Source organism: Phaenicophaeus curvirostris, chromosome 10 (assembly GCF_032191515.1).
Source record: "Phaenicophaeus curvirostris isolate KB17595 chromosome 10, BPBGC_Pcur_1.0, whole genome shotgun sequence".
NCBI lineage: Eukaryota > Metazoa > Chordata > Aves > Cuculiformes > Cuculidae > Phaenicophaeus > Phaenicophaeus curvirostris.
In genome coordinates this window covers 26,450,362-26,476,829 of record NC_091401.1, presented here as the reverse complement: position 1 = coordinate 26,476,829, position 26,468 = coordinate 26,450,362, and the positions used below count along the sequence as shown (strand labels likewise).

Genomic DNA, 26,468 nt, shown 5'->3' with positions numbered 1-26,468 from the left:
TCTGGCTCGCTTCCAGGCAGAAGAACCAGCCCCAACCCTTCCAAACCACATGCTCCTCACATACCACCAAACTCCATCTCCACTCGCATGGCCCGGACAGCAGCTCCACTGCTGTGGTCCGAACGGCATCTCTACCCTCACAGTCTGGACACCATCTCCTCTCTTATGACCTGGACACCACCTCCATTCCACGATCCATCTCCGCTCCCACTGGTCCTTAGAGGCTGGTGCTCCAGAAGGTAACAGAGCAGCGAAAATTACTCTGAATCTGGATCATCTCCAGCTCCACGACCTCTTCTGGCTCCAGCACTGGGAATCCTCAGTGCTAGAACCAAGGATCCTTGGTGTGACAATGGCACAGAACCAACTCAAGAGCCTTCAGACCCCTTGTGTGGTGGATCCCTCTTGCTGCTCCCCCTGCTCTGTATTGCACACCTGCCCCGCAGCCGTGCATCTCCCCGACTGTCAGATCCCATTCACGTGCCAGGGAACAGAATCCTGAGGTGACAAAGCAGCAGCCAGAGTGAGCTCGACCACCATAAAACAAACTCAAGGCTTAACCCTTAAAGCCAGTACAGGCAGAGCAACTTCTGCGTTTCACCAGCGAGCTCTGACAAGAGAAAAATGTGAGCTTGGTTGTGCTGCCCGCAGACACACCGAGGCTCCAGAACAGTCGGTTTTCCCTCCTGCAGACAAGAATTTTCCCAGTAACCCCAGATGCCTCCCTAAGCTTGACGTTAGGAGCATGACTTGAAAGTGTTGGCTCGCTCCAACGTGCCGAGGCACGCGCTGCCTCTTCCTTCAGGTTCTGCAACAAACCATCGGTGCTTTGCTTTTGTGCAACACCTGGAGACTCTCCAGAAGCTGGGGCAGGTTGGGGGAGGTAGAGGAGCCTGCGGTGCCGAGCCTCCCGGGAATGCTGGAGGTGTATTTGCTGCTGAGCATCCCCAGCAGGGTCGGGATGGTGGGGCCGCGCTCACCCCCGTGCTGGGCACAGAAACAGGGTGGATTTTAGAATCAGAGAATCACAGAATGATTTGGGTTGGAAGGGACCTCAAAGCCCATCCAGTCCCACCCCTGCCATGGGCAGAGACACCTCCCACTGGATCAGGGGCTCCAAGCCCCATCCAGCCTGGCCTTGAACCTCTCCAGGGATGGGGCAGCCACCCCTGCTCTGGACAGCCTGGGCCAGGGCCTCCCCATCCTCATTGTGAAGAATTTCTCCCTAATGTCTGATCTAACTCTTCTCCCTTCCAGTTTAAAACCATTCCCCCTCATCCTATCACTCCAGGCCCTTGTAAAAAGCCCCTCCCCAGCTTTCCTGGACCCCCTTTCAGCGCTGGAAGCTGCTCTAAGGCCTCCCTGGAGTCTTCTCCAGGCTGAACAACCCCAACTCTTTCAGCCTTGATAGTTTATTTCATTTTATCCATCTGCTCTTGATCGAGCTTCCCAGGGGCTGGCAATAGCGCTCCTCTCATATTCTGGTGTTAAAAAATGAGAATTCCACAAATTCTTTTGAAACTCCCCAACTTTCTCAGCTTCCCTGCAGTCTCAGGGCTACATCATCCTTGAAAACCAATGGAATGAGCAGCATTTCCCTGGTGTTGTAACGCTGACGTAGCAGGGTGGTGAATCAGTGGGGATCTTTCTGCCTGAACCGTGTTGTATCACTGTTATTGCTGAAGTTTCACTATTTTAAGCCACAAAGCCCAGCGCAATCCGGTCTAAGTAGACAGTGAGGAGCTCCGTCGTATCCCGTTTCCAACCTATGAACTGGGGAGAACTGTATTAATGCAAAACTATTCTGGTTTGTGAGACCCCACGCCAAACAAACTGGATGCCATGCGGTAATGCAAGCGGTGTGTAACGTTCTGAAGCGTATAAATAGCCCTCGCTGGCCTTCGCCTGGGTGCGCCGGAGGGGCACGGGGAATTGTAGCACCCGTGTTTGCCTTGGAAAGACGAGCTGAAAGCCAGCAAGGGGTTTAGGGCTTGAATTTACATTCGATTCTGGTTTCTGCCACAACACAGATGTCAAAGCAGGTCAGATTTGCTTAACAGAAACCTCACGAGACCTTCAGTCTGCTCTGCCTTTTCCAGGTCGTTAAATAACACACAGCAAAGCAGGGTGCTTGGTTCCTAAATATTCATCCCTGCTTTGCTGCATGTTCCTGCTGCCTTCAGCTTTAGCCTGTTGCATTCCAACCAAGCCACCCAGCAGCCTCCAGCTCACCTCATGCTCTCTGGGCTCTTCCAAGAAAAGCCTGACGTGTGTGCAGATTGAGGGGCAGAGGCCACGGAGCCACCAAAACAAGGAGAAGCAATTCTCCAGATGCCCGAGCAAGACATGGCTCACGGCAGGACATCCTTTGAGAGCTGGGAGGTGAAGGGGGAGTGCACCAGCCCCTGGGTTCCAGCAGCTTTGCCACCAAACACCGAGCCCTGCTCCCATCCCGGCGTCCCCCTCGCTCGGGGCGCAGGGTGAATGAACTCCAGCGCTGGAGTTTGGAGCGGACGCTATGTCCACATTCTTCAGCCCAAGGCCGGGAATGTCAGCTCCTGTCCTGACGCCAGGGGCTCGCATTCCTTCCCGATGCTGCTGCTAAAAAATGACATCCCAGAACGGCCGGAGAGAGGGGTGACGCTTAGTCTGGGGGGGATGGCAGGAGACATGGAAGCCTGAAGACGAGCCCTTGCCATGCTGGCCAGTGCGTAGCATAGCTGGGAAGGGGTTAGCATGTGTGTGTTTACTAAACACTGCTCCCGGGGAGAGGGAATGGCTGGAATTCACCCCTCCTCGCTCCCTGCCAGACCCCAAGGACACGCAGGCGGACCAGGGGAATTTGCTCCTCCAGCCTGTTGCCATGGCTGAATATTTCAGAGACCCAAGCAGTAAAAAAAATAACAACAGAAGAAAACGAAAACACTTCATTGGAAGGGAAGAAAAATAGCAGAGGGAAAAAATGCAGAAAGAGTAATGAGGACTAGTGAGTCCAAGAAATGCATTAGATCATCCTTAGAAACTGGTGTCTGAGGAGTTCTCCATAGCTCAGGCTTTTCTGATTTATTGAGTGTTGTTTCAACTGTGACTCCTGGCACCAGCTGGGGCTCCATGGCACAGTGCGCTCAGAGATGGAATCATGGAATCACAGAAAGGTTTGGGTTGGAAGGGACCTTAAAGCCCATCCAGTTCCACCCCTGCCCTGGGCAGGGACACCTCCCACTGGATCAGGGGCTCCAAGCCCCATCCAACCTGGCCTTGAACCCCTCCAGGGATGGGGCAGCCACCCCTGCTCTGGGCAACCTGGGCAGGAAACCTGATTGTTGGAAAACTTGTAAGGGTGCCCTCAATCCAACTGTCATTGCTACAGATCAATTCCTCCTGGGAGACCTGAACGCCAAGAATCATAGAATCATGGAATGGTTTGGGTTGGAAGGGACCTCAAAGCCCATCCAGTTCCACCCCTGCCACGGGCAGGGACACCTCCCACTGGATCAGGGGCTCCAAGCCCCATCCAGCCTGGCCTGGAGTGCTCTAACTGCGTGGGGTTTTAAGACCCTCTGGGTGTTTCTGTGCCTGTTGTTCCCATGTGAACTGAATCGGTTCCGCAGGGGCCAATGAGCCAGACTTGCATCATCTTGGCTTGAGTGGGAAATCCAGGCTCCTGTGTTGCCTCCACACGAGGAAGGAATGCTTTGCCGGAGAGTCACGGACATGAAGCAGGGGGGATCAATGCCTCGCAATCCACATGCCGAAACCTGTTTGTGAAAACCTCCCCACAGAGGGATTTAAATACCCAGCGCACCGATATAAACAAGTCCCTTCAGGATCAGAGGAACCAGGGATACCTGCCTGTCTGCAGGTTTGCATCTCCCCTTCTCTCAGCTGTCAGCAAGGTGTAAAACTGAGTGTGTTCTCACAGCGGCGCCAGCCACCGGCCTCTCATTGCTCACCCTCTCCGAGGATTTTAGAGAGCGGCTTATGTTCTATTTTAGAATAGACATTAGGAAGAAATTCTTCCCAATGAGGATGGGGAGGCCCTGGCCCAGGCTGCCCAGAGCAGGGGTGGCTGCCCCATCCCTGGAGGGGTTCAAGGCCAGGTTGGATGGGGCTTGGAGCCCCTGATCCAGTGGGAGGTGTCCCTGTCCGGTGTGGGTGTCCTTGTCCCTGTCCCCGTGTGGGTGTCCCTGTCCTGCTGGGGGTTGTCCCTGTCCCTGTGTGGGAGTCCCTGTGGGGGGGGTCACTGTCCCTGTTTGGGCTGTCCCTGTCCTGTTTGGGGTGTTCCTGTCCCTGTTTGGGATGTCGCTGTCCGGTGTGGGTGTCCCTGTCCCGGTGTCCCTGTCCCTGTCCCCGTGTGGGTGTCCCTGTCCCTGTGGAGGTGTCCCTGTCCCGGTTGTGGTGTCCCTGTCCCTGTCCCTGTGTGGGTGTCCCTGTCCCGTTTGGGGTGTCCCAGTCCCTGTGTCCCTGTCCCTGTCCCGGTGTCCCTGTCCCGGTGTGGGTGTCCCTGTCCCTGTCCCGGTGTCCCTGTCCTTGTCCCTGTGTGGGTGTCCCTGTCCCTGTCCCTGTCCCGCTGTCCCTGTCCCCCTGTCCCTGTCCCTGTCCCCCTGTCCCCCTGTCCCCCTGTCCCTGTCCCTGTCCCGGTCCCTCCCCTCCCGCAGGCTGCGGGCGCCCCCCAGTGCCCGCGCGGCTCTCCAGGCCGCAGCCTCTCCCAGTGGCCTCGGGGGCTCCCTCACCGCCCGGGCAGCCCCTGCCACGGCCTCTCCACTCCGACACTGAAGGCATTTTCCCCGATATTCAACCTAAACCTGCCCTGGGGCAACTTGAGGCCATTCCCTCTCATCCTATGGCCTGTCCCTTGGGAGCAGAGCCCAGCACCCACCTCACCACAACCTCCTTTCAGGAGCTGCAGAGAGCGATGAGGTCTCCCCTCAGCCTCCTCCTCTCCAGGCTAAACACCCCCAGGCCCCTCAGCCGCCTCTCAGAACCCTTGTTCTCCAGCCCCTTCCCCAGCTCCGTTCCCTTCTCTCCAGCCCCTCGATGTCGTCGGAGTGAGGGGCCCAAAACTGAACCAGGATTCGAGGCAGCAGAAGACCCACCCCTGGAAACATTCTGCTCAGGTCGGATGGGGTCTGAGCAACCTGGTTGAGGTAAAGGTGTCCCTGCTCCCTGCAGGAGGCTTGGACTGGGTGACCTGGAAAGTTCTTGTCCAACCTGAAGCATTCTACAACTCTACAATTCATCCCCGGTGTGCAAGGAGCGAGCAGGGTCAGCTCCTTCCCAGCTTGGTGTTAAAACCAGCCTCGGAGCACCCCAAATCCCAGGTGTTAAAACCACCTCGGCACGGCGAGAACCTCGACACCGCTTTGCTGAAAGACAAAGGGTTAGTCTCATGCTGGAGACACGAGTTAGATCTCCACAGCCTAAAGACATGCAGGCTCCCTTCTCCCCGAAAGAATCTAAACCCTGAAAGCAGTGCGAGAGTCATGCTCTCTTGTGCTTCCAGCTTTGATGGAGCCAGCGCTTCCACAACCCCTTCTGTCAAGGGATTCCATGAACATTGGTGAGATGGTCAGTATCGCCTCCTGTTTCTCATTCACAGCAACTTTTATCCTAGTGAAAATGGAGATTTTAATGCTTTCTCAGAAAGGAAGTCAAATAAATATCTTACAGTTCCTCGGCGAATGCCCCAGTTGTGCTTTGGTAAAAGAACGATGGGATATAGTGACCCCTGCAACTAATTTTCTCCATTCTTATATCGTGTGTGGGCTCTGAAAAACCCTGGTAAACCATAACCCAGCTGAAAGCGCCAGAACACAGAGGAAAACATCTATCAGTGATCTAAAACATGGCCATGTACGTTTGCAACTGCTGACTTCCCAAGGGACAGGGGAACGGCACAGAGAGGACTCAGCTCTCTGAGTATGGGTTGCTGCATTTGGAGTCACGTGCTCAACTCCAGTGCAGGGTCTGTTATTTCAGCAGAGAGGTCAGGAAGCCTCTGAAGAGAGTTTTTGAAGGTTCTTTCGCACTAAAAGCCAAGAAACAACCAAAGAGGTGACAGAAATCCAGGAAGCCCAGGCTTCCTCGGAAGCAGCTCCGTGGGGTGCAGCACCATCCAGCTGGTCTTGGGGCTCTGCCACCGAGTGATTCTCAGGCCATTTGTGCCGAGGTGGTTTTAACCCCCAGGATTTGGGTGCTCAGGGGTTGGTTTTGACACCAGCAGCCCCTTCATGAGGTAGAGAAACCCGCTGTGTTTCAGTCTCAGCCAGAGCACGCAGGGTCCGACAGCCTGCGCCAGCCACAGGTGCAGACAAAGCCGTGCAGAAGTCAAACCCTTTGACTTGAGGTGAGACGAGGTGTTCTGTAAGATGGGAAGGGATCCCACCAAGCTGGGAGCCAGCATCCCTCTACCAGGAGGGAGTCCTCAGGTTCAGGCGCCTCCTCCAGCAGACTTCATTCTGGTTTTCTCTCCATATTGTCATCAAAGTGGTGTTATTTGTCATTTTCTGGCCTGTCCTGATACCAGCTCTCACCTGAGCATTAAAGCTCTGACTGTCTGAGTGCAGAACATAATGTAACTACATTACAAGCCCTGTTGTGCAACCCATGCTTTAAAACAGCCCCAAATCCTTGCGTCTAGTGGCAAGGAAAACGCTTCAGATGGCACCTCCCCCAGCCAGCATCCCCTGGGTGTCCTGGGGAGGGAAGAGGTGAGGCTGTCATCCCAAACACAAACAGTTTATTTCATATTTAGCAACGTCACAACGTGCAGTGCTCTCCTTAAAAGGCAAAGAAATGCCATCTGCCGTAACAACGACGCTGCAATTGTGCTCTGACGCTCTGCTGTCCTCCAGCCTCTGGTTGCTTAATGCTGTAGTAGGTCTCAGGCAGCTTCATGTTGCCAGGATGTTTTTTCCCTTTAAATGCTACATTTCCAGGAACTCGTACATGGCATTTCCCTCTGCTGCTGTGCAGACTTTTCCTCTCTTTCTATCTTCCCAGCCCAAGTGGCCCAACTGCGCAGTGGTGGATCAGCCAGCTCTTCTTTCTCAAGGGCAGCTTTGTGGACCTGTGTGCACAGTTGGAAGTCAGAAAAAGAAAGCAGGAGTCTGTTGAGAAAAGGAGAAGGCTGGAAGTCAGGGAATTTTTATCCTTGTTTCAGTGCTGGGTCTCTGCTATTCCAGAAACAGGGACAAATCAATTTGTAATTATTTATACAGCTCAAAATGTAATCTATTTCCTTGTTCTCAGTTCTTCTCCTTGGGCTGTGGGTAAAAGGATGGCAATTTTAGAGATGTGGGAGGAAAAAAAGTGGTAAGACCCCAGTTTGTTCCACTGGGATGAGAGAGGAGAACTGGAAACCCTGGGACACCTCACTCAGTAACAGCCAGAGGTAGGGCACCCCTCAGGCAGCAGGTGAAGCAGGTGAGTGGCTTTTATCCCTACTCACACGTGTCCTTGCCTGTGGAAAGGGGTTCTGGCTGCTGTTACAGAGCTCTTTAGAAGGTGTCCCTGCCCATGGCAGGGGGGTTGGATTTGGATGGGCTTTTGATGTCTCTTCCAACCCAATCCACTCTATGACTCTATATCCTCTGTCTTCTAACATATCGAATTCTCCTCGGTGCCATTGATTGTCAGGTCTTTGCTTTTGCAGATTTGTTTGACATCCAGAAATGAACACCAGCTCTCCCCAGCCCCTCGGGACACGGCGGTGGTAAATGTTGACACAATCACGCTCGGAGAGCACATGCAATGATGCATCCCGCTGCCCAGCCAAGCAAAACCGTTCCATGCGTGCGCTGGGAATTCACAGCTATTGCTAGCAGCTCTCCACGGAGAGAATTTTGTGTATCCTCTTGCAATTTAATCTTACCCAGAACCATTTGGAACGACCGTGAACTCGATCTTGCCAAAAATAGTCTGTGCAGCCAAAACCAATCCAACAGACAATCCGAGGCTGGCCTGCACATCACATATTTCACCTTTTTTTTCAATCGTATGTTTCTTGATATCCATGAAACCTTCATGTGACGCCTAATCTAATTAGCGACCTTTCAGTACCTAAAGGAGCTCCAAAAAAGCTGAGGGAGGGACTGTTCACGAAGGCTTGTGGTGACAGGATGAGCGGAAAGGGTATAAACTAGAGGGGGGCAGACTTAGACTGGACATAAGGAGGAATTTCTTCACGATGAGGGTGGGAAGGCCCTGGCCCAGGCTGCCCAGAGCAGGGGTGGCTGCCCCACCCCTGGAGGGGTTCAAGGCCAGGCTGGATGGGGCTTGGAGCCCCTGATCCAGTGGGAGGTGTCCCTGCCCATGGCAGGGGTGGGACTGGATGGGCTTTGAGGTCCCTTCCAACCCAAACCATCCCAGGATTCTGTGATTCCAGTCACCTCCAATTATTCTTCTAAGAGCAGCTGCCTGTGTTTTGATTAGAACTTCAGGGTTCAGCAACCGCTCCGCTTCACAGGCACGACGGAGCAGGCGCCAGCATCTCCGCGCAGGGTGGCGGGTGTGCCCGGAGAACCTGTTTATTTGCATTGGGTTCATGCGGTTTTGGTGGTTTCTCATTGGAATCAAGACTGTGAGGTTTCTGGGAGGCCCGTGACGTGCTGGCTGAAGGGGAATGCAGTGGGATAACGCAGTGGGATAACACAGTGGGATAACATAGTGGGATAACATAGTGGGATAACATAGTGCTGAGCGCCACAGTGCCCGGGCCCAGGCTGGGGATCGGGGTGCAATGGGGCCAGTGGGGCGTGGCCTCCAGATTGGGGGCGTGGCCTCCAGGAGTGGGCGTGGCCTCTGGGTGTGGGCGTGGCCAAGGGGCGACTCCATTTTGGGGCGTGGCCTGGGCGCGGCCATTTTACACGAGGGGCCGTGGGGGGCGTTGCCTATGCCGAGGGGGCGTGGCTAAGAGGCGAGCCGGCTCCACACGGGGGGCGTGGCCTGGGAGGGGGCGTGGCCAAGAGATACGGGGCGGCCTGCAAGGGGCGTGGCCTCTGTGGGGGCGAGGCCGTGACTGATGGAGATGGGGGCGTGGCCAATAGAGAAGGGGGCGTGGTCTCATTGGGGCGCGGCCATTAAAGACGGGGTGGCTTCTCAGGGGGCGTGGCCTCGGCGGGAGGGGAAGCCGTTTGGGGGCGAGGCCAAAGGGATACGAGGCCGGCTGGGGGCGTGGCCACAAATGACCTGGACGGCTCGATCTGGGGCGTGGTCTCGTTTAGGGACGTGGTCAATAGATGGGATGCTCAATATGGGGCGTGGCCTTTATGGGGCGTGGCCAAGAGGCGGGAGAGCGCGATCTGGGGGCGTGGCCTACGCGCAGGGGGCGTGGTCTCTTTACAGGGGGGCGTGGCCTCTTTACAGGGGGGCGTGGCCTACGCGCAGGGGGCGTGGCCAAGCGGACCCGCGGTTCCCGGTGGGGGCGTGGCCTCTGGTGGGCGTGGCCCTGCCGCCGGCGTGCCCGCGCATGCGCGGTGCAGCTCGAGGGGGCGGGGCCCTCGGGGGGCGGGGCCGGGGCCGGCGGCGCGTGCGCGGCTCGGGGCGCGCGGCCATGAGCGGCGGGGCGGGCAGCGGCGGTCGCGCCGTGTGAGGGGCCCGGCGGGGCGGGGGGGGGCGCCGTCCCGTCCCTCCCTCCCTCCCTCCCTCCGTGCCTCCCTCCCCCCGTGCCTCCCTCCCCGCTGAGCCATGGCCACGGGGCGCTGCCGCCACCTCCCGCGGCTGCTGGCGCTGCTGCTGCTGCTGCTCCTCCTGCCCGGCCGCGGGCAGCCCGGCCTCGGCCCGCACTGGCCGCCCGCCGGGCCCGGGGCCAGCCTCAGCCTCTACCTCAGCGAGGAGGAGGTGCGGCGGCTCATCGGTGAGTGCGGGGGGGCTGCTTCGGGCTTGGAAGGGGGTCTGAGGGGGGTCGTGTAGGGGTTTAGGGGCCGGGGACGCGTGGGGAGGGGGCCTGAAGGGATGGGGAGGGGTGTGACGGGGTGTGAGGGTGTGAGGGGTGTGCGAGGTGAGGGCCTTAAGGTCTGGGGCGGAGGGTATGGTGGTGGGTGAGGCGATGTGGAATGTGTGGGGAGGGGGTCTTAATGGCTGGGGTGGCGGTTTAGGGGATGAGGGTGGCTGGGGTGGGGGCCTAGGGGGCCGGGGGCGAGCGTGGAGGGGGCCTGAGGGGCTGGGGTGTTTGGTTAGGGCACAGGGATGGCTGGGGAGGGGGCTGAGGGGGTATCATGGTGAGTGGGGGGTTGAGGGATGTGTAGGGTAGGGGCCTTAAGGGCTGGAGTCGGGGTTTAAGGGGCTATGGTGGTGGGTTTGGACATGGGGAATACGTTGGGAGGGGGTCTGTGTGGCTGAGGTGGGAGTTTAGGGGATGGGGATGGCTGGGTAGGGGTCTGAGAAGATATGATGGTGGTTTGGGGGATGGGGGATGTGTGGAGGGGGATCCAAGGTGCTATGGTGGTGGGTCTAGGCACGGGGGGATGTCTAAACTGGGGTTCTGAGGCACTAGAGCGGTGGATTAGAGGATGCGGGCTGTGTGGGGTGGGGATCTGAGGGGCTAGGGTGGTGGGTTAGGGGATGAGAGATGGCCAGGGAAGGGGTCTGTGGGTCTGGTGTGAGGGCAGCAGGTCTTGGATGCAGGGGGGGATGGAGAAATCTGGGAGCAGGGATGAAGAGCCTGAATCTGAAGATGATGAGGATGGGGCTGGGCTGGAGGTTGGCAGGTGCGGGGTGCTGTGGGGAGCAGGGGTCGCAGGGGAAATGAAGGGGTCTGAGGATTTGGGGAAGGGTTTCTGTGCTCTTTGTGTGTGTGTGGCTGGGTTTTCAAGGGAAGAAAAGGGTTCTTGGCTTCACTGTGATGATGAGAGGTTCCCTGGGTTCAAGCACCCGGGGATGCCCCATGGGAGCAGGGTGAGCCCTGGAAGAGGCAAGCACCAGGCCCATGGTTTAATTAGCGAGGCAAGTGACATTCAGAGGGCAGAGGGGAGACCTGGCAATAATTGGGTGCGTGTGTGAAAGGAATCTTAATTTCCAGGCAAGCTGACAATTGCTGTGCGAGTACTTGGAGGCAGTTCATGAAGTTCCCATCTGGCCCGCCGCAGACGGCTTTCACAGTAGTTTTTCGCTCGGAGAGTCTGGTTTAAACACAGATTTGTTTTCTGTAAGCTTTGCCTTGCTTAGGCTCTTGTTTAGAGTTGGTGGCTGGAGTCTCAAAACAAATACGTTGGTATCCCCAGTGGTTTATTTTTCAGTGAGCATCCTGTGTCTCTGTAGGCTGAAAAGCAAGCAGTGCAAGCCTTCATTTGCATCAAATGGAGAGATTAAACCTATTTTCAGTTGATTTGAGCTCTAGCTGATGGCAGGGGACCCGAGGAGCGAGCAGCACTGTAAACATTTTTTCCCTTTTGGCTTGCTGTGGTGATCCGTGTTCCGTTGCCGTCAGTTGTGCGTTGCATGTGCTCGCTGCCAGATGCTCCGTTGTGGAGGGAGGATCCGCGTGTCAGGCTGCTGTCTAGCTGAGTTTCTAAACAAGTAGTTAATCTCGGGTGTACCGAGTGGTATGGTTTGTGCAGTCCCACGTCTGGGGCCTGAAATGCAGAGTAGTTGGATTTGCTCAGGCTTCCGTGATCTGTAATCATTCATCATTCCATAGCGACTGAGCAGGGGAGGGCTGCTGCTGTTCTTATTTTTTTGAATCAAATTGTGTCCTGTAGCCTCCCCCATGGGTGTTCGTTGCTCACGTGGCTGAAGCCACTTGTTCCTCATGCTGGCTGTAGCTGGTTTCTGTCACTTAAGGTATCGATGTTTAACGAGTGACTCTACTTCTGCAGCTCCAAAGGCTTGAGTAACCCAGAGCCTAACGCAAAGATAACCAGCACTTGTTCCCCTTGGTGGGACTCAAACTGCTACAAATCTGTTGTAGACGAGGTTTCATGATCCACCTTAAGTTGTTGGCACGAGTAGAACTGATTTTTAAGGGTATCCTTTTGCACACACTAGATGTTTTCAGCAAGGTGTCATTTAATGAGGCACCAAAAGAGAGGCGATCAAATCTCCCATTGCTTCTCATGTTCCTCTGGCACAAGGAGACTCAGAGGGAGATGGGTTTGTTCCCATTCTTTGTGCTCCCATAAACAAACCAAACTGATTTAAAACATTCAGTTGTAAATCTGAACTGTGCTTCCACACAGTCAAGTCTGGTTTCAGCGCTTGCATCGGTGTGCATGAACTTCCAAAGAGACGTTCCAGCTTCTGGGACTTTGAGGAAAGCCGTCGTTCAGCGGAATACAACGGATAGGAAAGTGATGTTGTGAGCTTTTGGGTTCAGTGAAGCTGCAAACACAAACATGGGAGCTGGTTTCTTCCACCTTTTCTTTCTGAACAGCTACCTCTCTGCCTTTGTCTTGCTGTGGTTGAAGAGAAAACTCCTTGGTTTCAGAAGTGCTCATAAACTCAAGTGTTTCACAGGGTCACTGCAGCCTGTGGTGTGTTTCCACGCTTCCAATACCATCCCCACATGTCTTTAGATCAGGAATTTGGTTTGGAATAAATGTAAACATGTGATAACAAATGGTTGGATCACTTGAGCAATTTTTCTTGTGTCACTGGCAGCTCTTTTGCAGCACTCATGAGAGGGCACCAGGATGCTGAGCAGCAGTCCTTTCTGGTCTTGCAGATGACACGTCTTCCAGCTGTGGAACTGGGTTTGTGGATGGCCTTCTGCATCATGGGCCTCTGGCTCTTTTGGAGACAGCGCTGGCCTGAACAGAGACTGAAATCTCCCAGACAGAGGCTGAGCATCTCCTTACTGCGGCAGCTGACAAGGCGGTGTCTTGATTTTATACCTTGGAACAGCTTTCATAACATAATTTTTTTGGGGAACTGGCACCAGGAATTCATGAATTAGAGGGGGGAGGTTTAGATCAGATGTTAGGAAGAAATTCTTCCCAGGCTGCCCAGAGCAGGAGTGGCTGCCCCATCCCTGAAGGGGTTCCAGGCCAGGTTGGATGGGGCTTGGAGCCCCTGATCCAGTGGGAGGTGTCCCTGCCCGTGGAACTGGATGGGCTTGGAGGTCCCTTCCAACTCAAATCATTCCATGAATCTATGTCAGAACTACTTTATGATACTTGTGCTGAATTTATAGTGACTGGAAATCCTCACTTTCCTTGTCTGTCACCTGGTTACTTGTTCTTGCTAGGAAAGGGAGCTGAAAAATCAGCGTGCTGGGCTGGATGTTCAAATTATTGGAAGGTTGAAGTATTTCTTTCTCGTCATTCTTGAAGTCTCATGACCTTGTGAGAAGCCCTCTCTGATGGTGTTACGGCCCAGAGCACCACTGGAGACATAGTGCTGGGCTCTCAATGAGTTCATCAGTGGCACCTAGAGTAAATTCTCTTGAGAGATGGGTAAATTACAGCTGCTTCTATGTGGCACCTCTTTAGGACAGAGCAAGCACAGCACAGAGCCTCTAGGCAGCTGCTGGAGGGTCAGCGACATGTCCGCTGAAGAGTAGATGTTGACGCTGCTCAGGCGCTGAGGCAGGTGTCTGGTAGGAGATCTGCAGCTCAGAATCCCACTTGGTTGTGTGCATGTCTGTAAATCATCTTCTAGCTTTTTAAGTGCTCGCCTCTGAAGAACAGTAGCTTTTTGTGTGTTATATGCCAAATCAGGTGCTGTATTGCTGCAGTCCACATGCTGGTCTCTGCAGAAACCTGCATGTCGATGCTTCAGGTTGCGCTTTAAAAGGAACTTAAAAGTGCAAGCTTCCAGTCCTGGCACACAGCAGGTACTGTAACAAAACTGAATTGCTGCTGGTGGCCTCAGAATATCTTGCTCTGTTCCACTTAATTGGATGTGTTGGTTTTAGGGTAATTATTTTATTGCCTTGCCCCGTGAAGCTCTTCAGTCTAACAACAGCCCCCGACTGGCACTTATTAGCCAGGCTTGGCAGTGGAAGGTGCTCGGGGTCACTTTGGAGAAGCAGAGGGGCTGAGGGGTTGAGGCTGGCTGAGTGCTTGGAGGGTTCCTGCTTGCTCTGGCCGTTTCTGAGCTGCAGCAGGTTGGGACAAGTCACTTGCGTGGCAGCGCCGAGCAATCTGTTTTCATTTTGGAGCCTGTCAGTGTGCTTGAACGCTTGTCCATCTGATTTCCTGAGCGCTGCGATCCGTGTCGGTGTTGTTTGGAGGTTTATGAGAACAAGCTGCCTTTGGGGTTCCTCTGCCCCTTTCCGTGCTATTGCCTCACTTCCCATTTCCAGAGTTCAAACAGCGTGGGGATGGCTTTTCAGAGGTGCATATGGTCACATAACCCCCCTGCAATATAGGTGAGGCTTGCAAACCAGCTCCAGGCAAGCTGGGGAGGGGCCCTGGATCAGAGAGGGTAGGGATAGGACGAGGGGAACGATTTTCATCTGAGAGAGGGGAGATTGAGATGAGATCTTGGGTAGAAATGTTTTGCTGTGAGGGCAGGGAGGCCCTGGCCCAGGCTGCCCAGAGCAGTGGTGGCTGCCCCATCCCTGGAGGGGTTCAAGGCCAGGCTGGATGGGGCTTGGAGCAGCCTGGGCCAGTGGGAGGTGTCCCTGCCCATGACAGGGGTGGGACTGGGTGGGCTTTGAGGTCCCTTCCATTCCAAACCACTCCATGATTCTGTGATCATGCTCGCAGGTGTGGAAAGTGCCAAGGTGGTGTTTTCCAGAGAGTGGGAGCCATGGTAGGAGCTGCACTGTGCTCAGGGGCGTGTGGTACTTCCAAATAATGAAGTTCATGGAGAAGACTTGTGTTTTCTCCTCCCCTTGTGCCTTTCGGAGTTTCTTGGATATGGGAAAAACTGAATTAATGAGGCAAATTCCAAGTGTATCTTGGTTCGTGGTTGGAGCTCTTGTGAAACAGGATCGCATGATGACTAATTCCTACCTGCAGCTGCGTGGGCTGAGACGTCCCTGCAGCTCCTGCTGCTCTTTAGCAAGAGGCTGTTCCTCCAGTACCTCGGTGCGCAGTTTTGGAAGCACACTTCAGCTCTCGGCTGTGAAAGCCCACAGTGTGTGAAGGCTGAAGTGCCTTTAATGAGTCGTACCCGATGAATTGAATTTTCTCCCCTTTTTTTTCCCCTGAATGGCAGCAGCACCAGCCGATGCCCTGTAAGAATGAATGCTACTGCTCTCTGAGAATGCCTTGTGGCACTACAAAGGGCGCGACGGCAGAGGCTTCAGACGCATTATTTCTCTTCCATCTCTGCCTTTGTCCTCCTTCCAAGCGGATAACTCGCATATTTGCACTGACTGCTTTGGAGATCTGGGAGCAGAAGCAGCAGCATGAAACTAATGTGAGGCTTTACAATTCTGCTGCCACTTACTGAGTGTTGAATAGCTGTAATTAAATTAACCAGTATATTGATTTCAGCGTGCTGCCTGGGGAAGATAAGAGCGGGAATGTAAGCGTTGGCGCCGCTGCTTGGAAAGCTGCGACCGCTCGGAAGACAGAAAGCAAGCAGTATCAGTGGTGAAGCTGAGCAGGTTGATAAACTAAAGGTGTTTTTTTTCTCGCAAAACTGTATTAGTTTTTATTAGCAGCTGGCCTTGTAGAGCCATTCTGTATGGAAGGAAAGGTATGGAGCTTAGCACTTTTCCTTGGTGTTGAGATGGCCATAGAAACACTTAGATGTGGTTTTAGTTTGTGTGAAGCGTGGCTTTGCATTAAATTCATGTCACTGTGATGATAGCTTTCTACAGCATCTCTGCAGATGTAAAGAGCACATACCTCATGCTTTCATCTCTGCAGTGCCATCTCCTAGTGAAAGCTGCTTCCTGTAGAAGGGGGCTGCTCTCTGGCTTCAGTGAGAAAAATCCTGTTTGCTTGTTGTCTTGGACTTGCAAATTCTATTGAACAGCATCAACAAGGGGAATTGTGGGTGATCTGGCAGTGAGGATTCAGAGATTCAATGACAGCTCTCAGTTAAGAGCTTTCCCTCTTGTTTGCTAGATGTTGGGAAGCTTCCTGCTATGATTTCCTGCTAGGGAGCCTCAGTTGGTTTTCAAGGACGCAGTCATTGCCTTGAAGTTAAATTGACTATTTCCTCAAATTGAATTCCTTGTGTGTTGTTTTCTATCCTCATAGAATCATGGAATGGTTTGAGTTGGAAGGGACCTTAAAGCCCATCCAGTTCCACCCCTGCCATGGGCAGGGACACCTCCCACTGGATCAGGGGCTACAAGCCCCATCCAACCTGGCCTGGAACCCCTCCAGGGATGGGGCAGCCACCCCTGCTCTGGGCAACCTGGGCCAGGGCCTCCCCACCCTCCCAGGAAAACATTTCTCCCTAAGATCTCATCTCAGTCTCACCTCTTTCAGCTGAAAACCCTTCCCCTCATCCTATCCCTGCACTCCCTGATCCAGAGCCCCTCCCAGCTTTCCTGGAGCCCTTTTCAGCGCTGGAAGTCATTCATATTGCAACAAGCAGTATTTTAGAGAGGGCAATCTCATCAAACTCCTACATCGTACATTCATACTTGAGTTTTAGCCATAATCTTCCAGATGGAACTTCTGGTGATTTGAAGTCTGGTACCTGGAATAACGTGATTGAGTGCTGTCACTGTCTGTAGGAAGAACGTGTTGCTGTGGGTGCCTGGTGTAGGATAGACTTGCTTCGTAAGAATAAAATCTTGTTTTCCCCATGCTGACGGCGGCCAAGTTTCTTTTGTGTTTTGTGCTTAAGGAGAAAGAAAAAAAGGGAGTTGAAGCCAGGCTGCACTGACACAAGGGCGTTTGAAAAGCAGTGTTTTGTTGGGCTGCTGGACTGACATGATCCAATTTTGTCATGAACACAAGGGCTGCTTAGCGTCTCCTGCATTTGGGAATTAAAATTGGCCTCTCTCCTTCCTTTCTGAGCTCCTTCAGATGTTTTGTTATGTTAAACAGCGCAAAGTATGATGGTCTTTCTCCATGGCGCTGCTTGAATTTACCTTTGTGTTTGCATTCAACTTCCAATTTATGCTTTCATGTTTGTGCTCAGGGGTGGGAGTTAGAGTTGTGGAAGTTCGTAATGAGGTTTAGGGGTTGCCTGGGTAAAAGGGGGTTGGTTTTGCCCTGGCATCAAAGCAAAGCCTTGGTCTTGCTGATCTCTCATGGGCTGCTGTGGGTTAGTCAGGTCCGAGTGATGAGAAAACTGATCCTTCAGTGTCGTGCATCGCCCACATATGGACACATAAGGAGGCTTGCGCTGCAGCTTGGGCTTTTGCGCTGTTCGTTGCCAATAGGCTGCTCAAACCAACTGAAAAGCTGCTTTTCCTGCTCTGCAGTGTGTGTAACCCAGTACTTTGGTATTTCTTTGTAAGGTTCTCCACCTGCTTTGGTGAGAAAGCAATGATTGAAGACCTGTCCCTTTTTCTAGCTGTTCGTAACGCATCTGTGTTTTGCCTCCAGAGCCACCTCTTTTCTCCATTTATCATTCCATATATGGCATAAAGCATCGTATTCCTCAGCACTCTGCTCGCTACCAGATTTCATCTCACCCTACTTCTGTGTTTGAAGGAGGTTTACCTTTTAAAAAAGTGAAAACTTGAGGTTTAACAAGTATAACTTGTGTGTGACTTGCTGCTTTAGGCTGTGTGTTGGCAGTGCCTTGCTTAATTTCATAGAATCATGGGATGGTTTGGATCGGAAGGAACCTTAAAGCCTGTCCAGTCTCACCCCTGCCATGGGCAGGGACACCTCCCACTGGATCAGGGGCTCCAAGCCCCATCCAACCTGGCCTTGAACCCCTCCAGGGATGGGGCAGCCACCCCTGCTCTGGGCAGCCTGGGCCAGGGCCTCCCCACCCTCCCAGGAAAACATTTCTCCCTAAGATCTCATCTCAGTCTTCCCTCTTTCAGCTGAAAAGTGATCCTGTGACAAGTGTCTGAGAGATCTGAGCTCCTCTCTGTCCTTCTCCTGGGTTTTCTGGACCGGAGGTAGCTTTCACGTAAAGCCATGTATATCTGTAAAGATTCTCCAGACAAGCTGTTTGAGCAGTGGTATTTGTTATATGTTTTCAAATCTCTTTTCTGTGTCGAGGTGCATGTGCTTCCCCCTTCTCCCGGTTTTATCGGTGGTTGTGCTTTTGCACTTGCCATTTATTATTGGAATTACGGACAAATCGTTTAACTTCTGTTTTATTTATCCTGTCTTGGGCTGATTCCACCCAGCAGATGCATCTTTCTGTTCCTGACCTTGTTTGCGAGCTTTCCTCTTTGGGATGACTCTGTTCTGTTGATTCCAGTCTCTTGGGCTCTCTCCCTCGCAGTCCCCCAGTATCCATGACTATCGATTCCTGGGTTCTGATGAAGTTTCAGGACACTAATGAGCCAGCAGGGAGTACAGGCACTTACCAGCCACAGGAGGGAAGAGGAATGTCTTGGCTGCGTTTCTGTATCCTGGGAAAGCGCGGTGGATTAAATCCAGTTCTGGAATAAGAGAGTGGTTATCGCTTGGCACCAGCTCGTGCCCAGGTTTTGCACTAATTCTTTCTCTCTCAAGCTGGTTCTCCCTCTCTGCCCATGCAGCTCATCTGCACAGTTCAATAGTTACCTTTGATTTGTTTTTTTCCTTTCTTCAAAACCTCCCAACCCTTTCACAATTCTCAGAATAGCTTCGGGATGCCTTAAATGCCGTCGTTTTGGAGGCACAGTCCAGTTTTCTTGACTTTTTATCCATAATAAAAGCACTCCATCATTTACGTTCCCAAGTGTGCAGTGAAATATAAGGGTGACTTCAGGGTTTTTAATATCAGAGAATGCGTCTTATTTAGGAAAATACACTGTTGTGATCCGTAGGAAGTAGTTTTGTGGGTCTTTCAGTTATCTAGATCTACTTCAGAGTCAAGAGAGCAAAGGGTAGGCAGTAAATATTATTTGGGGTGCAGGTGTCCCTCCTGGTCTCCTTACCTGCTTTCTGTTGTGGTCCCAATTGCTTTGAAGTTAGTTCCATAGCGCTTATGTGCCTCAGCTCAAGAAATGAGCTGTTCAGGAGGAGTTACTCACAGCTAACAAGCTGATGATCCAGGCAGTTCAGTTTGAATGTACGCAGTTGTGAATAAGAGCAAAACCAGACCCTGGTTCCCAGAAGCAGGCAGGGGTGCTCAGGAGAGCCTGTGACGACTCTCTGGGAGGACTGTTTGAAAGCCGCGTTTCCTTCGTTCCATTCCAGCTTTCACCTGTTCCAGCTTGTCACCCAGGCTATGGCATCTCTCCCAGATTGCTGCTTTATGAGAATTTGAAGCCCTCTTGTTAATGCTGACGCGCACGAGCCCTGGTCTCCAAACCTGCAAATGGGTTTATGGACTCAAGCAAGGATTTATTTGCTCAGACACCCAAACACAAGTGGAGCTCGTGGTGCTGAGAGCTGTTTGTTCTAATGTGTTACTGCGGGTCCTGCTCTTCTTCCTCTTACACTTTTCTTTTTCATTACAGGTCTCGATGCAGAGTTGTCTTACGTGAGGAATGATGTGGTTAATCACTATGCATTGTCCTTCAATCTCTTAATACCCAGCGAGACCAACAACCTTCACTTCAGCTGGCATGCGAAATCCAAGGTGAGCGGGCAGCACTGCGGGGTTTGGGTACGGGATACATCATCTGTATTGCTCAGTAAATACTCACTATTACAATTTAATACTCATTTTCTTTGCAAAAGGTAGCATGTGGTAGGTGCAAAGAATAATTTACGTGCTTGTAGGCAGTAAGTGAAGGTGATAAGTATCCGGATTATTCCTTTCTTGTTTTAGAAATGCTAAGCACTTATTTCAAAGTATTTTACGCTGCTTCCTTCTGGCAAGCTGCATGTGTGAACTGGTTGCCCAGTGTATGACTGGATGGGCTTTAGGATCCCTTCTCACCCAAACCAGTCTAGGATTCCCTGTGTCCAAGCCGCTGGCTGTGCAGTCTTTTCTGGGGGTGCATTGATTGCATGGAAGGGGCAGCTGGGAACTGAAAGTGGAAATCAAAATGGAGAAAAATGGAGAAAATAAATCTGGGAATCAAATGTAGAGTAGTTGTGTTTTAGAGCTGTCTAGAAACACATGTTTGGAGCAGAGAAGAACCTATAAAAGTAGTATCTAGTATGTTATTACCGACTCCAAATTAAATGGAAAGGGATTTTGATTTCACTTAATCACCGTGGCTGGAGCGTGCAGCAGCAGCTGTTGTAAAGATTCCGTATGCTCTTCCAGTTTGAAGGATTTCCAGTTACTGAACAGCTTATTTTTGTCTCTAAAATGATCTGTTTATTCTCTGCCAGATGCTCATTCTTTGCTCTAAACCTGAGTGGTGATTATTCTCCCGTCCTTAAGCAGGAAAGACTGCAGTAGGAACAATAATCCTTAACAGCTCTGCCAGTGTCTGTTCTTGGGATCCCTTCTGCTGGTGCCCTTCCCTTTTGGTGCAGTCTGTTGAGATGTGAATTTGGGGTGCAGCGGTGTTGGGTAGCCCTTCTCCCTGGTATCATATTCCACCTTCCCAGGCAGTTCTATCACTCGCCATTTGAGTAGGACCTTGGAAGGAGTCTCCTTGTTACAGGTTCCCCGCGAGCTGCTCGCCCCACCGTGCCTGCCTCGAGTTTCCTCAGGCCTGGCTGGGAATCCGGAATCAGAATTTTTGAGCACGTGTAGCTCTGCTTCCGTTACCACAATTGCTCTGCTCAGCATCTTCTGTGCTGGCTTTGTAGGATGGGTGAGGAGCTCAAACCGAGTCATATTCCTACCCTTGGTGTCTTCACTGAAAACTAAATCAATAACATAAACGCATCCTGTTATCCTTTAGAAAAGAGGGGGGGAAGAAACTAATGGGACAAAGTCAGACCGAATTGATCAAGATGAGTGCAGGTGGAGAGAATGAGTTTCCAGCAGGAGCTTACGACTCCGTTACAATAAGTCCCGTGCTTTTCTCTGAATGAATATTTGCAGAATCAGCTTCTTGAGTGGAAACAAAGCCTTGCCTATAGTCGAGTGAACTGTTTGTAGGCGATGTTGGCTGCGTAGTTTATAAAACTGAGGAGAGGAGGGGGGATTGTTTGAATTCCTATGGTTTTAACAAACTGGCTTTTGAACAAGTGAGTTTAAATGTATCAGCAAGTGAGGTTTGTGGTGAGTTTTTTTTGTTACAGCACTTTTCTGCCACAAATCTTCAAGAATGGTTTCAAGAGCGGCGTCTATTTTGGCTGTTGTAATGGGAACTGTCGCAGAGCTCTGGTATTTACGTGTAACATAAGAAACCTTGAGTTTGGGCTCCGAAAATCACCAGCGCTCTTTGAAAATGAGTTAGTTTTTCAATTTTGGGAATAATTACGGAAAGGTAGTATTTCTTTTTACTACCGTAGAGACTTACATGTTTTCCCTCTCTCAATTCTCATTCTAGGTTGAGTATAAACTGGGGTTTCAGGTGGATAATCCCATGGCGATGGCTGTGCCCCAGGCCAACATTTCTCTCCAAGGGGAAGTTCCTCGCACCCTTTCAGGTAAACTCGCCGCCCTTGGAAGCCCTTGGACGGTGCCGACACTACTGGTGCTTTCTGGTCTGTAGGGTTGTTGAGGAGCATAATTTTTCCTCTAGTAAATATCATGTTTACAGGCCTCCTGCACAGTTAGGATGCTGCTAAAAGGTATTGGAGGTTGACACTGTGACCCTGAGAGAAGTATTTTTTTTCCCCTTGTTTATTGGAGGATAGAGATATCTCTGGAAATGAAACACCTTTTTTGTCTTTGTGTACACATGCAAGAGCAGGGGTGGCTGCCCCATCCCTGGAGGTGTCTAAGGTCAGGTTGGATGGAGCTTGGAGCCCCTGATCCAGGAGGAAGTGTCCCTGCACATGGCAGAGGTGGAACTGGATGGGCTTCAAGATCCCTTCCAACCCAATCCATTCCATCCATTCCATTTATACTGGAAGCGATTGCATTCGTATTGGGCTGTCTGCAAATGATCATCGTTCATGCTTGTTTGCTGGTGGTTCCGTGCTGTCTGGTGCTCTGATACCCACGTAATAGAGTATCTCTTGATGTTTTGATTGTGTATCCCTATTTTGGGAAAGCAGGCACTGGGGGACGAGGCTTGTTGTGTCTGTTCTGTTGGCATAAATAAGAAGCTAGAAAGTAAATATTGTCATATTAGTTTAAGCTTTGATTGCTGTCAGATTTGCCGAGAGCAAAATATTTAAACTTAGTGGTTGTGCAAGAAGTGAATGTTTAGAGCAGTTAAAAAGGCAATGAGGAAAACAATGCCCTGGATTTCTATGATAGCAGAAGTTTCTCTTGTGACAGCAGTTTAACCCCAAAGCCTGTGCTGGAGATGCTTGTCATTTATCTGAAAATATGGCTTTAGGGGTCTGTAGACTTATGCTATAACTCACATTAATTGATTTCGAAATGGTTCCCTTCAATAGTTTTCTGAAGTTGCTGGGCATGAAGACTGAAATAGCATTTCTTAACAGCAAGATCTTTTAAACCATACGTTATAATAAAACCCTTATTTAAATGGGTTTTTTTGCTACAATGCCTGAAAAGTGCTCAAACTTAACTCTGCCGCCTGTTTGTGGTCTGTTTGCAGTGTTCCGTGTCGAACTCTCCTGCACTGGCAGACTCGACTCCGAGGTCGCAATCCTAATGCAGCTCAACTTGACAATAAATTCATCGAAAAACATCACAGTTTTAAATTTCAAACGAAGGAAAATGTGCTACAAAAGTAAGACATTAAGTTCCAAGTATTAAAAAGCTTTTAGTGTTGAAATACGATAGGAAAAAAGGCGTGAGAAGGTGTGTGATGGTCCAGGACTTGAGTCACGGCTCCAGGAGTGAATGGTGGGGAGGATGGGAAGAAACCAGGTAAAACCTGGTTTGTTTTGGAGAATCCCAAGAACTGTACACTCCTTAAGAACTGCTGTGGTGCCCTGTCCTCTGGCAGCAGCTGAGGATGGCCACCTCTCTAGGTCCGTGTTCCTCCTGGCTTTGTTCAGCTTGCTTTGAGCCAACGAGGACAGTAACGGGCTTTTCAGAGGGGGATTTGTCACTTTCTTAGGATGAACCTCTGGAAGGTGGCTGAGAAAGTTGGGGTTGTTCAGCCTGGAGAAGAGAAGGCTCTAGGGTGACCTTAGAGCAGCTTCCAGTGCTGAAAGGAACTTCAAGAAAGCTGGGAGGGGATTTTTACAAGGGCCTAGAGTGATAGGATGAGGGGCAAAGGCTTTAAATTGGGAGGGGGGAGATTTAGATGAGACATTAGGAAGAAATGGTTTTGCCTTTATTTTATGTTTTCCTAGGTACTTGCTCAAATGTTCCAAGTGGGGGAAGCCAGCGCTGCTTATCCCCTCGGAGCTTATTGAGCTGCTGAGTGAGCAGAGGAGGTTTCTGTAGGCACCGCAGAGTTACCAGGGCAGGTGATATAGGGCTGTTCTGAAATTATGCAGAAGTGATTCCTACATAGATCATGTTTCTGTGAGTTCATAAATGTGTCAGTGACTGGTTTTGATGTGTGTTGAGTTGATCAGTACAGAGCACTCGGGGATTTCTGATTCGATTCAGTTGCATAAGTTAAAAGTGTGCAGGAACTTGCGGTTTTGCTCGAGGCGTTCATAATGATTCCTTCTGAGGTTTAAAAAGAGGAAAAAACATGAAGGAAGAAAAATGCTTGGATTTTCCCTTCCCTGGGTTAGTTTGTCACAAGTTTGTCAGGCTGAACTGGCTGTGCCGGGGAGGAAGCAGCTCCCGCAGCTGGGAGTGGGAGGGAGATGTGTGAGTGGGGCCGTGCCTTTGCCGCCACAGGAATTCATCCTGTTACCTCAGCCACGTGCGGATCCTCCGTGAGGTTCCTCAGAAGCTGTCTCCACAGCCTGTGCTCCGTTGTTTTGCCCTGCTCTTCTTCGTGACCAGACCTGTGCCCAGTTCTAGAATCCCGAAACATAAGGGTAGGGGCTAAAAGGGGCTCCAGGAAAGCTGGGGAGGGACTTTTACAAGGACGTGGAGTGGCAGGCTGTGGGGGAATGGCTTTAGATTGGAAGGGGGAAAATTGAGGCAAGATCTTAGGGAGAAATGTTTTCCTGTGAGGGAGGGGAGGCCCTGGCCCAGGTTGCCCCATCCCTGGAGGGGTTCCAGGCCAGGTTGGATGGGACTTGGAGAAACCAAATCCAGTGGGAGGTGTCCCTGGCAGGGGCTGGAACTGGATGGTCTTTGAGGGCCCTTCCAAACCAAACTATTCCATGATTCTACAATTTATCCCCTTTACGAAGGACGATTCACACACAAAATGGAGTATCGTCCCTGTGCCTTCAGTTCCATTTTTGAGTGTTTAAATAGGCATTGCTTCTTCCATCCTTCAATTTTGAAACACTGAAGACTGGCACCAGCTGATAAGGTGCAGCACCCACAGCTGCATCTCCAGCTTTTCCTTAGAATGAGTAGAGGTGGAGTTTCTGCCAAAAGGTGAGGATAGCATTGACTGAACATTCAGGAAATGAACGTCCATCATGCAGCAAGTGATTCTGTGAGGGCTTTGCTTGGTGTTGTAGCACACGCTTGCATCCTCTGCACCTCCTCACTGCTGTCTGCTCCTTGGGGTGTTGGTGGCCAAGCCGAAGAAGTCTGGAGGGAGGTAGGAGTGGGTTCCAGCCTGGCCTCAATGGACATGAGTGTCATGTTGAAACACATCTGACCCACACACCTTAAAGTAGTCTGCTGTTTATTGTAGAACACAGCAGCAGATGTTTACATTGCGACCTAGAGACAACGATAATCCTTGGGTCAGCTCGCCTGCTTGGAGAAGTGGCTTTGTCTTTCCATAAACAAGGCAATTGACTTTGTGTAGGGGCCTACAGCAGTAAATGTGTGCCAAGCTTGATGGTTTGCTCTCTTCTCTTTAGAGCTTGAAGCAGAAGTGAAGTCTCCGATGTCTGACAGAAACAGCAGCAAGGCTTTCTGTGAGTAATCCTGAGCAGACAGCTTGTTCTGGGTCTAGGCAATGAGAAACTCCTGGTGTTCTTTCTGGTCCCACAGCTTTCCCTAGGAGGACTCTCCTCAGACACTCGTATTATACCCATGCTACAGGGGGGATGGTAATTACTTATTTTAACTGGACGTAGATACTAGTGAAGAGAGAAGAAACCTATTCCAAGATGCCTAACAACATCTCGGGAGCTTTGGTTTCCATACAAGTCTGATCTGTTGAGGTGACTGCAGAATCTGTCTGGTTTGCTGTTCTGACCTGTCAGGATTTCGTTTTGATTGTAGACTTTGGGGTTTCCTTGTTTGTTTGGGATTGGTTTAGTTTTGGGTGTTTGTTTGTTTGGTTTTTTGATAGGTTCAGTAACTCTTCACCTTTCTGTTTCAGTCGATCCTGTAAACACGGCTCCCACCACTTCCACCCGTGTGTTTTATATCAGTGTCGGCGTGTGCTGTGCTGTTATATTCCTGGTGGCAATAATATTGGCTGTCTTGCACCTCCACAGCATGAAAAGGATAGAGTTGGATGACAGGTATGTGTTCAAACTGTTCAGGCACGTTTCTGCGACACGTTTACCCAGATTTGTGAGAGTTAAGGTCTCATTTGAGCTCCAGATTTCTTCTGCTGAAGCCAAGCTGTCTCAGTTGCTACCTGTACAGGGTGGTGGCGAGTGCTGTGTGCAGGAAGGCAGCAGTTGCAGGTGTTTAGCTGCTCAGCTCCTTAGGGGGCAGCAAGGCTTTGGCTGTTGGGTTTTTTGCCAGGTTAGTTGTATGGAGGGCACGCAGTGGGGAAATTAGAGCAGAATTGGCTCTATAGGGATTGTAGGGATTGAAGGAAAATCTCATAGATTGCTGGGCACACCGAAAATATTTGTGTTACTGACTCGTACAGGAGCTGGATTTCAGTGCTCTGTTTTGATTGACTTACTGGCATTCGCTTTGGCCTCAGGGTAGACTCTGGGGATTAAAACTGGCTGCTTCTAAAGCTGAAAAAGAGCTCGCTCTGAAATGTATTTCCAACCCAGAGAAACCCAACTGGCACATGCACGAAAAAGGACCAGTAATGTGAACCCAAGGGCAATCAAGTCAGCTGAGGGGGGTTTAAACACGGAGTGGAGGGGAGGCTGGAGAAGCAGATGTGCTGAAGCTCTGCCGAGGCCGTGAACAAGCTGAGTCAGGTGCAGGCAGTTCTGAAACCGAATCCTTCTGAAAGCAGTTGGGCCGTGGGTGGCCTCCCGTGTTGAAAGGGTATCTGGAACAGCTTCTGTTCCTGCCTGTAGCCTCTCAGAGCAGATCCACCTTTTCATCTTCTTCTCTGTTCATTCATCTTTCTTTGTTTTCCTTTCTGCCTTTTACTCCTTTGGCATCCCCAGACTGCCTGGGTGTCGGTGTAGTCAGTAGTAAGGGTTTATCTAACCAAAGGACTCGTCAGCTTTCCTCATTTGTGCCTCAGGGTTTCCTCATTTGTCTACTGAGGGTTTACAGTCTGTTGAAGATGTTAAAGGATGTGCAGCTTGCTTTATTTCAGAAAAGGA

At 51.3% G+C, this 26,468-nt stretch overlaps 1 protein-coding gene across 2 annotated transcripts in view; it reads left to right on the top strand.

Moving 5' to 3' along the window:
- The first annotated feature begins 9,528 nt into the window (after positions 1 to 9,528).
- RYK (receptor like tyrosine kinase) overlaps positions 9,529 to 26,468 on the top strand; it is a 35,519-nt gene continuing 18,579 nt past the window's right edge. Inside the window, exons 1-6 of one of the 2 annotated variants that reach the window (XM_069865231.1) lie at positions 9,529 to 9,856; positions 19,427 to 19,548; positions 21,368 to 21,467; positions 22,553 to 22,687; positions 24,855 to 24,911; positions 25,322 to 25,466. In XM_069865231.1, the coding sequence (XP_069721332.1) occupies positions 9,688 to 9,856; positions 19,427 to 19,548; positions 21,368 to 21,467; positions 22,553 to 22,687; positions 24,855 to 24,911; positions 25,322 to 25,466 (728 nt within the window). In that variant the 5' untranslated portion in view covers positions 9,529 to 9,687. The remainder of the gene's footprint in view (positions 9,857 to 19,426; positions 19,549 to 21,367; positions 21,468 to 22,552; positions 22,688 to 24,854; positions 24,912 to 25,321; positions 25,467 to 26,468) is intronic. The other variant, XM_069865232.1, reaches the window with a different exon arrangement.